At 39.2% G+C, this 17,649-nt stretch overlaps 1 protein-coding gene across 3 annotated transcripts in view; it reads right to left on the bottom strand.

The window, feature by feature from the left end:
• Nucleotides 1-1,301: 1,301 nt before the first annotated feature.
• FRS2 (fibroblast growth factor receptor substrate 2) overlaps nt 1,302-17,649 on the bottom strand; it is a 116,949-nt gene continuing 100,601 nt past the window's right edge. For all 3 annotated transcript variants that reach the window (XM_059186297.1, XM_059186296.1, XM_059186298.1), the window contains 6 exons: nt 17,316-17,410; nt 11,592-11,683; nt 10,166-10,352; nt 9,192-9,350; nt 8,641-8,804; nt 1,302-7,064 (listed from right to left, as the gene is read on the bottom strand). In XM_059186297.1, the coding sequence (XP_059042280.1) occupies nt 6,114-7,064; nt 8,641-8,804; nt 9,192-9,350; nt 10,166-10,352; nt 11,592-11,657 (1,527 nt within the window). In that variant the 5' untranslated portion in view covers nt 11,658-11,683; nt 17,316-17,410 and the 3' untranslated portion in view covers nt 1,302-6,113. The remainder of the gene's footprint in view (nt 7,065-8,640; nt 8,805-9,191; nt 9,351-10,165; nt 10,353-11,591; nt 11,684-17,315; nt 17,411-17,649) is intronic.

Genomic DNA, 17,649 nt, shown 5'->3' with positions numbered 1-17,649 from the left:
TAAAATCCTCCAAATTCTCACCTCAGATTAAAACAAAAATTCCTTCCTGTTCTACACCTTTGTGCTCACATTTCTTCCTCCTCCTCTATCCCCCACCCTGCCTTTGCAATCTATGCTCCATACGGAACCCCTTGTCACCAATGAACAATCATGATCTATGTATAGTTATATACAACTGGGCCTTTGTACCTTATTCCTTCTCCCTAAGACATTCTTTCCTCTCCTGCTCTAAATCTACGAAGACTCTCATCAAACACCTTAGGGATTATCTTCTCTAGGTTTTTCTTGAAAATCTCCGCTCTTGGGATGCCTGGGTGGCTCAGTTGGTTAAGCAGCTGCCTTTGGCTCAGGTCATGATCCCAGCGTCCTGGGATGGAGTCCCACATCGGGCTCCTTGCTCGGCGGGGAGCCTGCTTCTCCCTCTGCCTCTGCCTGCCATTCTGTCTGCCTGTGCTTGTTCTCTCCCTCTCTCTCTCTCTGATAAATAAAATCTTAAAAAAAAAAAAAAGAAAATCTCTGCTCTTTGAGTTCGATGCCCTTCCTTTGTGTGTCTTTATCATACCACTTTTATTAATAATTGGAGTAACTATTTTTTTTTCAATTCTCCTAAGGTATACAGCTAGTACCATTCTAGAAGTATCAGAAGAATTTATTATATTTGTCTCAGAGCTTAGTTCTCTGGGGTGGGGGCGGGACAGAAGGGCACTGCCCCCATTAGAAAAGCGATTCTAAACTTTTGAGCCAAGGACTGCTATCTTTATTGGTAGCACAGGACCTAGTTCGTGCTCATCCATTAAATAAGAATAACGTGTGAATGGCTACTGTCTTCAAAGAAACTCAGAAGTACAGAAATAACCCAAAGAAGTTTTAAATTTCCGAGGACAAATGCCCTAATTTCCCAAGATGCCATCTCTGCCACATCTTAACCAATCTATGGGTTCCATGGTGTCTGGCACACAGTAAGCAGCCAATCATACGTGGACTCATCTATCCCTCCATTGTTTAAATGATCTCCATCTTGAGCTGTACCCAAATAGGCTTTGCAGTGCTCACGCTGTGACTCAAAAATAGGTTTGGAGTCTCAAAGCTGAGAACTACTAGTTTGAATGGCCACATGAATAAAACTGTGAGAGAGTCTGTCAAACACAATTTCATTTCACTTTGATGAAACATGGACTTTTAATCCATTCATTACACGATCGCTTTGAAAATGGAAGGCAATGACAGGAGACTAAGAAATAAAACCTCTTATCATAAAGTTTTAAGAAATGTGTGAAATATAAATACAGGAAAACTTTAAATAGGTATCCAACCAAACTTTTATTGGGGTTTTATTGCAATCTACTTTCGGCAAGAAGGGGAAAGTAACCATAAGAACTCCAATCAGATTTTATTCAACAAAGCAGTTTTTCATGAATGCTTAAGGTCAGTGTATAGTCAGCTCAGATTCCAGTATCAACTTGAGTACCTCATTATGGAAATTTATGCCAGAATGACAACAGTAAGGCATTGCAAGATTCTAAATCATCTAAGATTAAACCATATTTTACATATAATTTTTAGGACAGTATACTAATACTCTACAATAAATAAGGATTTTAAAAAATGTGTTGCTTAGCCCTTGTTGAACTAAATTCAATTATTAGCTTATTCTTTAAGTACTCCAGTTAATAAAGGTTTGATTGTACCCCAAGAACTGTGACTTTTCCAAAGATAAAAAAAATTAGTTCTTATTTGTTATGACAAAAATTAAGCTTAAAAGCACATTCACACTTGTCCTTAAAAGCATGTTTACATCATATATGAGATAATTTCTCATGCCTGGAGATATGGTTTATATGGCAAAAAGTCATATGCAAAGAACGACTAGAGGGCAATCCTCCCAGCTCCACGTCCTCCAAAAAGCCACACTTGGCCTCAGTGTAAAAGTTATATTTTATTGCCATGCTACAAAATGTATGAAGTTGGCACTGATAGGGAGAAACAGAGAACAAAGGGTGGGAAGGGAGAGAGGGCAAAAGATGTTGTTACATATACAACAAGGTTTAATCAACAGTGGTAAATTTTGCCAATATTAAAAATGCAAACCAAAATTTAAAATGCTGATATGAAACAGCATTAATATACAATTTATGCATAGTACAGTATCACTTATGACTTTTATTAGAGAAATATGGAATGTTTATAAAAGAAATTAACCATAGGGGATAAAATTCCTATTTCATATACAATTTGGCAATGGTAGTCCCACTGTTAGACAATTTTTATAAAAGAAAAAATTAAAAATCTAACAAGCTACCTTTATACAAAGTTGCTATATTTATGCCTTTACGTAGGAAAAAAACATTTATAATGCAAATTAGGACATACAATAATCTTACAGTATTATACAATGTAATGAAAATAAAAAACTTAACACAAAATTTTTCCTTTATAAAATGTATATTTTGCATTTACTAATGCAAATGTGGCACACCGGTGACTACTGTACTATTAATACCAGTCCGTTTCCATGCTACTATTGTCCAATTGTCATAGAATTGTAATTGTATTGATGCTACAAAAGAATTGTGTTATACCAAAAAATGAGGAAGTAGGAATGGGGAATAGGGATGTAAAGAACAGGATAGAGAGGGTGCTGGTTTGGGCAGAGTATACTGTGGTATGTCATAAAATATGTTAGTTTTTCAAGTCAAAAACATTTTCTATACATTCTGTAATTTTGTACCAATGCCTTTATTCAAATTTGGCAAACATCAGGGAAAAGGTAATTAGTACCGTATACCTCACATATCAGAAATATGACAAGATGCCAATACATCAGTTACTTCTGAATGTTGTCTCTGATGGTATGTCTATTTCAAGGAGATATATATATATATGTATATCTATATCCATATCCATATATATATATTTATACACACACACTACACATTGCACAAAACACTTGGGCATTATGGGTTAGGAACAGCACAGTGGGGACTGGGAAGTACTTTTTAGCTTGTTAAAACCTTTACCTTGAGGCAAAAATATGGTGGCACATTACTGGGAAATTATGAAAACATAAGGCCCCTGTCCCATTTTTAATAGAACATTATTGAGGTACATTTTTATATGTTGTGCCACAGATTTTTTTGAGGAGGGGAGGAATAAACAAAGACTAGCTTGACTTACAACATTGAACTGTGGGGTCAACATTAGTATCTATAAAAAACAAAGATTGCTTGGCAAATTTTCATAAGTCCCAAATGTGATCTATTCTGGATATACTGGGAAGTGAAAAGCTTTTTGCTGAGTCTTCAAGAGTAAAGTGCATATCTCATCACTCCACAGCAGCAGTAAATAAAAGGAACTATTTGCCAATCTTTCTGGAGGGAGGGAAGGCACCATATTTTCATTTTTAAAGGAAGATGAAACTGGGAAGTAAAAGACATGACGAAAAAAGACAGGTAATACCCATATCAGTTTCCAACCTCTGATCTGGGATAAAAAGCTGTTATCACCTGTATGGATAAAAGAGGACTCTATTGGGGGGAAAGCATATGAACGATGATTCTATTTCCAAAACCAAAAAGTGGGATCCCATGGTCTACCAACGGGAACAGAATATCTAAAATTAGGTCTGTCTCAGAAAATCTGAAACATATGGCCACAATTATATCCCAATAAAATATCTCATTCTAAAATGCACCTAGTAACAGGTATATTCTTCCAGGACAGAGCCTAATGCCCATGACTAGACTACTGCAAAGGACAAGTAGTGTTCTACATTACTTTTTATTAAATAGGAACACAGGTGATTTCCAGAGACATCTAGAAATAAACACCAGTTGTATACATCTTCCTAATACACATAGTACCTAAAATCAAATTCTTAGCAGACAAATTGGTCCCATTTTCATTTTAAAGCACACAGTATTTAAAGCATAACCTGCAATGATTATATTGGAGCTACCTAAAATACATAAAAACTAATTAGAATCTGGAAGGAAAATGAAAATAATGAGGAAAAGAAAGAAAATAAAGTATCCAACCTCCAAAATGAATCAATAGGTCAGCCCTTTCATTTGGAGGTTCTGTCTTGACTGCTTGTTTTGGAGAAAACCACATGTACTGGTTCCATCATAATTCTTATTCCACATTACAAAAACCATCACATAAATTTGGCACAATTAGCAATCTACTCAGAAGAAAGCATAAATGGAACAATGTATTAAAAATGGAAACTGCACACCTATACCACTGCTCTCTTTCTAGAGAACAGGGAACACTTTATTAAGCACCAAGTTCACAGAAAAAAAAAAAAAAAGAAGAAGAAGAAAGAAAATTCTGCTATGCACATAAACCAATGGCACTGAAAATAATAAAGATACCTTTAATAATTTATTTTCTTTATAATGGTCCCACTCTATTATTCTGCTAATCCATCCACTGTTCTATAATTATTTACTCATCAGGTTGGGTGCTCTATGACTGAAACCTTTTCATGCTCAATTAACCTTAGTTACATCTGGCAGAGAGATCCAAATCATGATCTCAAACTTCCTCATATTTAGAAAAAACAGGAACCTAGCCTTTCTACTGTACCGTCCCTTATCTTCTCTAGCGTTTGAGAAACTGGAACACTCTTGATTTTCCAAGAGTTAAGGACTTATGGACTCTCTTCTGTTTATATAAACTTCAATTCATTCTAAATCCTAAATTATGACACAATCTCATTGCTCTAAGACTTCCACTGTACCTGCTATGCTGGCAACACTCCTAACATTCTAATGGAATCAAGGGATAACCGAAGCTCCAACCACGAGTGAAAGGAGAACAGAGCTGAGGAGCACTACTGTGGGCAAAATATAATTGCAGCCGCGTGACGAGGGAATCACTGCTAAAGTGCTGGGGAGGGTGCCCACAGAGAGAACACAGTACCTTTAGGGAACTTTGCGTGTTAAAAGTAGCTTCCTTTTTTTCCTCGGCTGTTAAAGAGATCACCTATGGACACAAGTGAAGTTTCAAATTGAGCGAATGTTTTCATCAACTTGAAAAGTAAACAGCATATAAATAAATACTGGACAAGGGCAACCCTGTTATAGAATAACAGTAAGTTCCAAATGAACCTTCAAAACCACAATTTGACAAAAATGCAAACGAAACGACAAAGAACACATAATCCAATTTCAAAACTATATACAAACTTGAACATTTTAAATGGAAAAAAAGACATTAAGCAACAAAATAAGACATCCCGAACACCAAAGGAAAAAACTGAAGGTAAATGGCAACCTAATGGCACAAACGCCTCCAGAAAACAATGTCACTGTTCATAATCTACAGGAGAGAAACTTGCAGGAGATTGTGGTTCAGATTTCCAAATGTTTTTGGGTAAAGTGACCTGAGACTGATTTTTTGAGTCTAGTGTAATTCTGATTAAGATATCTGGGCATGCCCTTCAAATGACATCATGAGATGAGTAAACAGAAAATCTTGTCTCCTTCCTGCCTTTCAACACACCAAGAGCAAACCATATTCCCGGGAGCATGACTCTTCCTAGTACCGCAGAAGGCAAAGGAACTGACTGGTATATAAGGAGGTGTGGTACTTCTATTTCCTTTACATGTTTTGGCTCAAGTCAAAAAGCCTACAATTAATGAAATACAGGATTCCTCATGTTACATGCTGGAGGCCATATACCATGAATAGTGAATCTACAAATAGTACTTTCAACGCCTAGAGTTATCTGTTAGCAATGCACGTTATCAAGAGGCTTTATAAAATGTTTTAAATGCCAACCATGACTTAGACATGAATGATATGCGTAAGTCCAGACTACTGATAAAATCAACCAGCATGTCACTCGCTTCAACTCTCATTTTAAATAGGCACTGTGAAAATGGGAATGCTGCTGTACAGTAATGAGTAGTACATACTGAAATTAGTGTTCTTTAATGAGTACCTGCTCTACATTAATTCCCTTTAGTTAAAGAAGCACAGGAAATATTCAGAAAAAAAAATCTTATCAGTCTATAAAAGGAGTTAGTGTTTAGAAATGACAATGAAGCACTTGCATCTTCATTGGTTAAAACTTCACAAAGGTGCAAACAATGTACCGCCTTCCAGGCTCACATGGGCAGGTCAGTACTATTATGTCTAGTCTTCCTAGATGTACCATCATCTCGCGGCAACGCTTTCTGCAAATTTGACATAGCAGCAGTTCTCTCGATGTCTATCACAGCATACAGCTCTGTGCGCCTGGTAGGGGTTTGCGGAAGGGGAGTGGTAGGCGTTTTTGGAGTCTGAGGGTTGTCAGAGTCACTGCCGCCTTCCAAGTCCACCTGTATGTAATTGAGCTGCCTGTGTTCTAAACTGGGGCGTCTGATATCAAAGTTAAAGACTGTCGGCGTACAGTCCCGACGCCTCGAATATTCTATTTTGTGAGCACTTGCCGGCACTGTTACATTCTCTGTATTTACATAGTTATGCATTGGATCTAGATTATTATGGTAGCCATTTAGAGATGGGGTCTTTGGTCCTAAATTGTCATCTTCATCCCTACTAAGCTTGCGGGCTTCCCAAACAGGAGGCAAAGATGGTAAATTTTCATAGTTTAATAATGCAGTTCTTCTCTGAGCTGAGTTGTTGATATTCTGGGTATCTGAGGTACTGCTGGATGTCAGACGACCTCTCCTGACCCCTGAGGCACTAGGGATAGATAACCCATTTATATTTTCATACACCAGCTTGTTAACAGAGGGCGCATCTCTTCGCTCGTCACTGTCATATCCAGTGTCCCATTCTGTGCTATTGGCACCACTTCCGCTGACTTGGTCTCTTCCAAGTTGCTCCAGTTTCTCTTTTTCCATTAACTGCTTTTGAACAGGGGTTGGTCCTAAGACAAATTTGACTCCTTCGGGTTCAAGAAGAATCTGAGGGTCCCTGTCCTCAACACGACTTGGTTCTTCTTTTGGTGTGTTGCTTTCAGCATTCGAAATCCTCGCCTCCAACGGGACATGCACACTTGTGCGGTTTTTCCGCTCTTCTTGCACTCCTGTAGTGTTGACATAGGTATGTACCTAAAGCAAAACAGAAGAGTGGACAATAACCAATAAAAGGCTGACCATATCAGTTAAATTTTATCGATTAACTTTCTCTCTCCTTCAAAGCTTTTGTTTTTGTTTTTCACTAATAAAAAGGTGGGGAGAGAAGAGGAATGTGGAAACACTTTCTTCACTTGATAAAAGAATAAATAACTCTGGGGTGCCTGAGTGGCTCAGTCAGTTAACCACCTGCCTTCGGCTCAGGTCATGATGTCAGGGTCCTAGGGCTGAACCCCAGTCAGGCTCTCTGCTCAGAGTGGAGAGTCAGCTTCTCACTCTCTGTTTCAAATAAATACATAAAAATCGAAGAAAAACAAAAACAAAAACAGAATAACCACTCTAAAATAACACATAATGTTGTACTTGATACATGAAAAGCATTCTGTCAAAAAAAGTCAGGAACATATTGGGATTATCATTTTGATGCTTTTTAGAAATTCTCATAATGCGCTGAAACATAATTTAGAAATAAGGAATAACAAGCATTAAAAAAAAAAGAGAAACAAATTTATCATGATTTGCAGATAATGTGGCCAAATAAAGAGATAAACCCTGCCAGATTTAATAAGAGTTCTATAAAATGCATTGGTATAAAATAAATGCAATCTACTAAGAAATCATCACTATTTAGAAAAGGTCAACGATATTTTGTGGAAGACTAGGGGCACCTGGGTGGCTCAGTCTATTAAGTATCAACTCTTGATTTTGGCTCAGGTGATGATCTCGGGGTCATGGGATTGAGCACTGTGTTGGGCTTCTGGCTTGGAGGGGATGGGGGTGGTGGGAGGGTGGCAGGGTAGAGGTGAAGCATGGTTGTGGGGGAGTCTGCTTGGGATTCTCTCCTTCTCCCTCTGTCCCTCCCTCCACGCTCACAAGCACGCACATGTGCGCACTCTCTCAAATAAATAAATCTTGGGGAAAAAAAAAAAAAGAAAGTTTGGAAGACTATTCATAAAATTTGAAAAAATTCAAAAAATGCAAAAACTGAGGGAAGTGTAATTATAGTAACTAAGAATTCATTTACTATGTAGAGAACACAGAGAAACAGATTTTAAAACAGTAAGAATTTCTTAATGATATGTGACCATTTGGTTTACGAGAGATAAGAATAACTAATTAACATACAGACGATGTTCAACCAAATACTTCATTCCTCAAATGAAAAACAGAATACTTAGAAACATTAAAGAGCCTCATACAAACACTGACAACGAAAGCACCTTGCTGCCAGTAGTGCACTGATATAAAAAGCAGTACAAATTCCAGATCCACTGGAGGTTATTGTAACCGGAACTGACAATTAGTTCTATCCGTCCTTCCCTACAGATACACCTCTCCTGTGAGTCCACAGGCTGCTGTGATGCTATGTCTCCCTCCATACCTGTACGTATTTGGCATATGTTAGAAAATATATGCTGTTTCCTCTGATTCTATACTACAAAAGTCATAAACAGTGAAAGCTAAAATTCAGACTGAAATTTCCACGCATCAGCGCAGCAATGCTTTAACTCCACCCAGTCTGTCATCCTATTAGACAGTAGCACATGCTTACTTGCTCCTCGGCCACAAGCAAAGGATGTGTAGATTCTTCACCCACAGAAGGCAGCCGTGCACTCCCCACGGAAGGATGTCTGCTTGACGGATGGGAGGAAGCATCTCCGAATGAGGGATACCGGGGATATCCATTCGGTAAATTCTGAGCAGCAAACCCTGGAGCTGAGTTTTTGTTTATTGGTTTAAGAAGAAAAGCAGGATATGGGGAGAAGATAGAGATAAAAGTGAATGAGAATGGAATCTAAGCTGAGAAAATTAGGCAAGGTGTTTCTGGTAAGACGCAACAGAAACCAGAGCACAAACAACATCCTCCTTCCACTCCAACTTTCCATTCACATTTTAGATAATACAGAACTTTTAATATGTTCCTACTTAAAATATTAAAAATATCGATAATTACAGCTCTATCAGCTTTAAAAAAAAGAACTGACAACCATTACACTTTTCTTAGCCAATGGTGATTTCTAAGGCGTTACAGATTAAATATCCATAATTCAAAGTTTATGAATGTCTATTATTCAAAATACAAGAGGGAAAACTGGTACTTACTTGTAGGTGTTCGAGGTGTTCTGGGGACTTCCAATTCTGTCTGATGATTATTCCTTTCGACAACTGGCTCTTCCACCACATTTATACTATTATTTTGCATAATTTCTTGCAACATGTTAAATAATTCTTCTGCACGGGCACACTTAAAGGCAAAGATTCCTATAAATATAAAAGAGAAGGGGAAAATGGTAGCTGTAGCTTTAAAAAAAAATACAGGAACACCTGTGAAAGAACAGAACTGTAAAGTAAACATCTATGCACTGACAGGAAGAAGGGTCTTTTAATCAAATGTCTGATAAATTAATGATAGTCTCTGTTTCAAAACATAAACCCAAAAGGAAATTCACAGAATAATTTTCCTATGTCCAAAACAAGGCAGATAAAAACAAGATTTGAACACTTCCTTTGGTCTGCTTTTTAACAGCAGGGGGCACCCAAGTCACCATTACCAAGGTGATCCTTCACCATTTGTCCATGCCTCGATCCATGGTTTACGATCCTTACCTTGTTTAATCATTACAAGAGTTCTGTAAATTAGGGATCAGCATTCCTTTCTGACAGACAAGATATCTGATGTTCTACAGAGATCATGTAACTGGTGCAAGGCCTATCAAGCAGCAGGCCACAAAAAAACCAAACCATGCTCGGTTTGACTCTAAAGTTTAGGTTCTTTCCCCAGGAAGTTGTAACAGTAAAGATACATAGTCAATTTACTGGAGTTAATCAACTACTGAAAATCTTAAATAATATAAGTCAAAATTCTGGACATAGAGAATGTGCTGAGTAAACACCTGATAAATGAAGTCATGGTTTACTGCATCTCTTTCTTAACAATCCACTTAGTTGGGGGATTTTTTTTTCTACCAGGAAAAAAGTAAAGTATTAATTTTAACATTGTAAATAGAATAACTGAAAGAATAATTTTCAAATGTGATACTGTTTGGAGAAGAAAAAAAATGAAAGGCTCCACCGACCTTGTCCAGTCTGACACCTTCGGCCACTTTCGAAAGAAAAGAGATTTGAATCATAGCCATAGCGCCGCAGGCAGAGGTAGTGCCATTTTACCGAGTCACGTTTCCGAGTGTATAAAATCAGTTCTGTGTCTGTCAGTTCCATTATGCCAGAACCTAACTCATTCCCATCATCATCCACATTAATGACCTAAAAAAGAAAATTTAATTAGTAACACCCTAATGTTCCCGCTGGAGAGTCATACACGTATTTCGCCAGTCTGTCAGTAAAAGGCACTGTCGCTGACTGGTTCAGTTATTCGCTCCTTTGTTAATTCATCCACCAGCCAACTTGTGTGTAGCACATGGGCTATGCAGCAGTGTAAGACCTGGTGTCACCCACAAGCAGCTCACATGCCCAGTGAGCGTATCAGATACACAAACATGAAGTCAACAACACAAGGCTGTATGTGAGCAACTGACAAATGGGTGCAACCGAGGCTGCAAAAGGCAGGAAGTGTGGCCTAGGGTGGATGGAGATGCCTTCACGTGAGAAGAGGAGGGACTTGGGCTGGGCCTCAGGAGAGAACTGGTGGGTCAGGGGTTGTGGGGCAAACCCTGAAGGTGCAGTGCTACAGCAGACATGAAGAAAGTATGTTTCAGAGAGACCAAGACAAGACTGGCACAGAGTTCACGGAAGGGCAGGCCTCGCACTGCTGAGTTTAGGAGTCAGTAACATTTTGAGAAAGCAGTCTGTATTTCTGGGATTGGCAGAGTACTTTCCAAGTATTTTCCCATTTAATCCTAAACTGCAGATAATATTATTTTCTCCACTGTACAAAACTGGAACAAACACACAGTGATAAGGTAACCTGCCCAAGTCACAAACCTACAAAGCAGCAGGGTTTCGACTTACACATGGGTCTGTGTGATCCAGAGGCCATGATGTGTAAAACCTGAGGTTAGACTACGAGAGACATTAAATGGCTGTGGAGAGGTAAGAAATGGAGCATCTGGGCTCTAGGTAACAGAACACCAGAAGTTTTAGAATGATGAAAGAGGATGATTAATATGATGTCAACTCTAAGATGGATCACAAAGGTGACTGACTCAAGGCAGAGTTCAGCTAAGAAACTATCCAGGCATGAAGCAATGACTGGGAGGTGGTGACCAGACTGAAGAGGCACCTATAAAATGGCATTAAAAATTTTTTTTACTAAAACTGTATGGCTCTAATTGGATGGAGAGGACTAAAGGGAAAGTAAAGGAGGATTTCACACTGTCAGTAAGAACATATTGTCATCACTTGTTAAAACAAGAAAAGGCAGAGTGGACACAAAGAGAAAAAGAAGAGTCTAGAGATAAAAGTGAGGAAGTAAGATACATAATGTGGAGAAAAAGAAGAATATCCGACTAGGCAGAGAGATAGAACTCAACCAGTTTTACTAACCTTAAACTTGTTCCGATGGTTATCTGGGACAGTGTCTTTATCTGGACAGCTACAACAGCTACCCATGGCTTCTTCAGAAGACCATGTGAGCACTACACGAAAGATAATTTGGAAAAAGTTATTAAATGTAGGATACAAAAATCACAAAACAGAAAAAGACTTTAGAAATCATCTAGTACAAGGCCTGCATTATCCTGATGAGGAAATTTAAGCCCAAGATGGTATAGGGCTGAGCTAGATTTCACACACTCAGCTGGTAAACTCTGCTCAGTGACAAGGAAAATAATTTTGTGAGGCAGTCTTCATAGAAATCTCAAATTTCCAGTTTAAATTGCAAAGGTCTGCCTATTTTTAAATTATCTTAACAAAAGTTAGGGTCTCATCTCATATGGAACCCTATTTAAATAAAGTCATTTGTGGAATTAATCCATTAATTAAGTAATGGTTTATCAGAAATTTCATGTTCCTCTTTTAATAAATTTCCAAAGGGATGTTGGACTTCAAGGTTGGAAGGTATTTTGATTCTTATTATTCACTGAAGTATATCCTTCATGTACCTCACCAGGCAGAAGGTGATTGGTAAATAAGACACACAAAAAAATTTGGAATAGTTCATTAAGAGAGAAAAACAACCCAACAATCAAGGAGTAACTCAATGTAGAAAGTATCAGCAAAACTGATAGAGCGTGTCTGTCTAATCCTTCTTTCCCATACAAGGTTAGAGATAATAGATTTTAAGTGACATTAAGTGTTCAGGAAAACTCCAAATGAACAAAGAAAAAATTTAAAACATCACTTAAAAAAGGGGAAGAGTCAGAACGAATATGACAATATTTGGAAAGGGGAAGGGAAGGAAGCACAAGAAGCTATTAGATTAAAAAAACCACAAATCTGATAAAAACCAGTTTAAAATTCTTCAGGGGCTCTTCACTACCTTTGGGAAAAAATTTGAAGCTCATCAACATGACATGAGGTTCTTTATAATCTCATCCCCGGCTACAGATCTAATCTGAACTCTGTCTCTGTTTCAAGCCCTCCCAAGTCACATTCAACAGTCCCCCAGAGCAACTCGTCCTTCCACGCTGCTCCTTTCCCTTCTCAAGATCCAACTGTGCAGTTCCTTGATGGAGCCTCCTCTGATTCCAAGCCACTGGGAGAGTCCTACTTCTTGCATAGCCCCCAAAGCACCCTTGGCTTCCCAGTATCACAGCATTCTTCACATTGCTTCCTTAGTAGAAATTGTGACAGATCATCTGTTTACTTAACTCTCACTCCTACTCCACCACAAGCTCCTTCCCAAGAACTAATTTGCATTTCCCACGCCTAACCCGTTACCTAGCACAGAGCAGTACTCTATGTCTCTTGTGAGCTGGCTGGACTGAACTGTACTAAACAAAGGTAATGGATGCTGGCAGGTGTGAGTATTAAGCAGATGAAAAAGTATACTGGTATACAAACCAAAAGAAGTAAAATAGTAAATTAATTAAGACTCATATGTGGCAGCTTACTCTAAGTAATATGCCAGCGAATAACCAGGCACAAAGATGATTCAGTCACAGTATGTACCTCTGAAGAGTCATGAGTTTAAAGGGAGAGACAAGACATGTAAACAGATAATGCATTATGATTAAACACTGTATGAGAATATGAGAAGGGTCCTGTGGGCACAGAAAAGGGAGCAAGTAACTTTCTGGGTTAGCGGGGCGGGAAGCACCATCTGAGCTGGTACTTAAAAAGGTGAACAGAAAATAGTTATTTTCTCGGCATAAAATAGACACAGGTACTTGAGATAGAAGAGGGTACAAAGAAGGCAAAGACAAAGGTCATGGCAGATCAGGAAAGGTGGCACCACATTCAGAAAAAAGGGAGGTGTCTAAGATGACTGGAGTACAGGGTCAGCTGTAACACAATATGGCCAAACCACAGAAAGGGTCCTGAACAATGAGATGGAGGTCTGGGACTCCAGGTAACTGGAAGCTAGATGGCATCCAGTGTCTCCCCAGTCAAATGAACATTACTTTCTCATGGCAGTTATCACATTCTATTATAATGTTTAACTGTCTCAACACTCACTTCACTGTGATCTCCCTGAAGATAGGAACCTTATCTTCTGAATTTTCAAGGGCACTAAGAACATCACCTCACACAGCCGTGTCTTAACGTGGCCCATAAGGGTTTAATTTAAAAAAATTAATACAGGCATATCTTGGAGATACTGTAGGTTTGCTTCCAGACTGTGGCAAAAAAGCAAGTGTCACAATAAAGTGAGTCAAATCAAGATCAAGTTTTTGGTTCCCTGATGCCTATAAAAGTTACGTTTTGCACAGACTATTCATGTGCAAGAGCAGTATATCTAACAACACAATATATGTACCTTCAGTTAAAAATATTTCACTACTAAAAATGCTAACCATTGGGGTGCATGGGTGGCTCAAGTCGTTAAGTGGTTGCCTTCACTTCAGGTCATGATCCCAGGGCCTGAGATTGAGCCCCACATCGGGCTCCCTGCTCAGCAGGAAGCCTGCTTCTCCCTCTCCCACTCCTCCTGCTTGTGTTCCCTCTCTCGCTGAAATAAATAAAACCTTAAAAAAATAAAAATAAAAATAAAAATGCTAACCAGCTTTCAGAAGTCATTATCCCTGATCCCAGATCATCATAACAAATATAATAATAATGAAAAAATTTGAGATACGGCAAGAATTACCAAAATGTGATACAGAGACCCTAAGTGAGGAAATGCTGTTGGAAAAATGGCGTTGACAGATTTGCTCAAGGCAGGGTTGCCACAAACCTTCAATTTGTAAAAATCACAGTATCTTCAAAGCACAATAAAGCCAATTCAGCTCAACGATGATTAATGAAAAGTCTAAGTGCAACAGAACCAGGAATGCCTGAAACTGCTTAATAAATTATGGGATGAGAAAGAGGCAAAAGATTACTAAAAACTTTTTTTTAAGTAGTGGGATAAATGATGGAAACAAAATCTTCTTGAAATTACACATCCATCCTCACCACTGACCCGCTCCTGAACACGAAGCGCTAAAGAGATCACTCCAGTGCAGCTTCTGCCACAAAACGTAACGCCTCAAAGGAATGTTTTTGGTTTTTTTTTTTTAAGATTTTTTAAAAAATTTATTTATTTGACAGATAGAGATCACAAGTAGGCAGAAAGGCAGGCAGAGACAGAGAGAGGAGGATGTAGGCTCCCTGCTGAGCAGAGAGCCCGATGCGGGACTCGATCCCAGGACCCTGAGATCATGACCTGAGCCGAAGGCAGCGGCTTAACCCACTGAGCCACCCAGGCACCCTCTTTTAAATTACTTTTTAAGTAATCTATACCCAACTTGAGGCTCAAACTCACAGCCCCGAGATCAAGAGCCACACACTCCACCAACTGAGCTGGCCAGGGACCCCTAGAGAATCATTCCTTGACCTCAACCTTGACAGGCTACCTGTCAAGGCAGCACCTCCCATGCTGTCAAGGGTACGCAGGTGGTGGTACAACCTACTTGAAAACTCTATCCACACAGAATGTTCCAATTCAGCTCAACAATGATTAATGAAAAGCCTAACATGTGACCTAAAGGCCTTGTGTGCCATACTAAGGAGGATGGATTTGCTCCCACATGTGATGGAAAGCCAGCGAAGAATCTGAACCAGGAAAGTAACGTGCTCAGGACTTCATTTTAAATACATCTACCTGCAGAATAAATTTAGGTGGCAGTTCAGTTCAGAGAAGAAAAACCAGTTGGAAAATACTGAAAAATGAAATGTGCTACAGACCTAAAACCAGAGCAGCAATACTGGGAATAAAGATAAAAGAAGATGAATTTTTAAAATATTTGGGGAGACCAGTGAGCAGTATGGAGCAGGTGGTGAGGCAGACAGGAAGGAAGAGGCAGTTTTCCAGGGTGGCAGGTGATGGGTGCTGGTTCCACTCCCCGCGAAAGAAACCACGACGCTGGTCTGCAAGTGCAAGTGATGGTGGTTAGCTCAGCCTGAGACAAGTTAAGTGGAGATTCTAGAGAACAACCAAATGGAGATATGCAATAGAGAGTTAAATATATGAGTGTGGATTTGAGGAAAGAGGTAAAATATTGATACACATGTGGTATCTGAAGCCATAAAACAGAACACACTGCCCAAGGACAGTATAAAAAGGGGTGTAGAGTTCAAATTGTAGAGAATTTCAATTCCAATTCTGGGAAATGTGGAAGTACTAGAGGACATGGAGGAAGTAAAGGAGGAAAAAAGAATCAGAATAATACCAATTGAAAAAAGAAAGTGTCACAAAGGAGGGTTCGATTCAAAACCCTCTGGTAGAGGCAGAAACCAAACTGAAATGAACAAATGGAAGATAAGGAGGAAGAAGCCCCCCCAGAGAATGGAAACTGCTCTTTCAAGAACAGGTTCAAAAAGGAAAGGGCAGAGTGCTCTGGTGTAGACAGATGTGGTTTCAAAAGAAAATACGTTGCTTGAGTTATTTGTTTTCAGATGACATAGACTGATGCAGGTTTGTGATCAGTAGATCAAGATAGGTTAAAATTTTTAGGGAGAAAAAAAAAAAAAGAAGGAAAAAGATGTGCTACATGATGGATCAAGACTGGAGACTGGAGGGGAGACTGGAGAAGAGTTGCAGAAGTCTGCCCCTAGAAGTAGGAATGCCTTGTCCTCTGAGGACAGAGGGAAGACAGTAAGGATGGGTGGAGCACAGCGGAGAAGCTCAGTAGGTAATACCTATCATCTTAAATGTCCTTTGTGCAAAAGAAGGCAAGCCTGCAGCATGAGGGACCTGAGGAGGACGGGAGGATTACTCACAGAGGGGCTGCCCGAGAAAGGTAGCAGGATGATTTAAGCAGGCTGCCCAGAGAGCTCAGCGGAAACTGGAAAGGAAGATTTGCTGCTTTTACAGTAGTGCTCAGCAGTTCAGAGGGCACACTGAACTGTGACCCGGGGTCAGAGGGTAAGAGGACAAGGAAATTAAAGGACACTGGCAATAATGGGGGTCTGAAGTGATACATCAACCAGGTCTGGTCAGGACAGAAGTAAAGGAAGAGGAGGCCTTGAAGAAATGGGCAAAAAAATGGAGGCAAAAAGGAACAGGAAGCTTCACTAAGGCTGAAGAACAGCCTTAGTAGGAATGAGAGCCTGACACAGATGGAAGACAAAGAGACTTTAATGCGGAGTCTCATGTGCATCTCTGAGTCCTCCTCCTGAACCACAAACTCCAAGGCAAGGGGAAAGGCAAGATACTAGATATTCTGCATTAACAACCACCAGATTCATATTTGGAGACCACATCTGAGTCGTGGAACACCTAATAATATACACTAATACTGTAAACACTTGATGAGAAACCATACGGCCTCACCATCTTGCCCAACCAAATTCCTAACTCAGCAAAATAACTATGCTCTCTCGAGAAAGCAACATGGGAAAGTAACCAAGGGTATATTCAAGGACAAAAGGAAGCTACCATTTGGGAAGATCAACACTGCAGCAACCTGGGTGACTATTTTAAATTGGTAAACACTGCCTTAGTTTAATTAAAGCCATCTGTCCTTATTTGTTGGCGGTAACTGCAAGTCAGGAGGCAACATGACTGCATTCAAGAAAACATAACCAAACCAAACCAAACCAAACCTAAAATCTCTTGTTTAAAAGAATATAATGGGAACTTAAATTTTTTTTTTTTTTTTCCCCCAAAGGTAAACCTCAACTTACCTAGATCTGGCCATTAATATTCTTAGCCTCTTCTGCAGCATCAGGAGTTTAATCATACTTCAAAATACCATGTTTTCTTTGTTTGCTGACTTAACCTAGGAACAGAAAAAAGTCAAGAACTTCTTATTTCTTTATAAAACAGTGATTTCCTTATGAGACTTCTGGTAGCACTGTTAGTTCAATTAGTCTATTTCAATAAACCCCAAAGTTTAAAAATCTGATTCATAAAAGATTTCTTTTTAAAATGAAAATGACATGTACAGGTTATCATTCACACAGTCAAGTAAAAATGCTAGAGTCTGGGACGCCTGGGTGGCTCAGTTGGTTGGACGAC

Source organism: Mustela lutreola, chromosome 8, assembly GCF_030435805.1.
Source record: "Mustela lutreola isolate mMusLut2 chromosome 8, mMusLut2.pri, whole genome shotgun sequence".
NCBI lineage: Eukaryota > Metazoa > Chordata > Mammalia > Carnivora > Mustelidae > Mustela > Mustela lutreola.
This window is presented reverse-complemented; position numbering and strand designations above follow the sequence as displayed.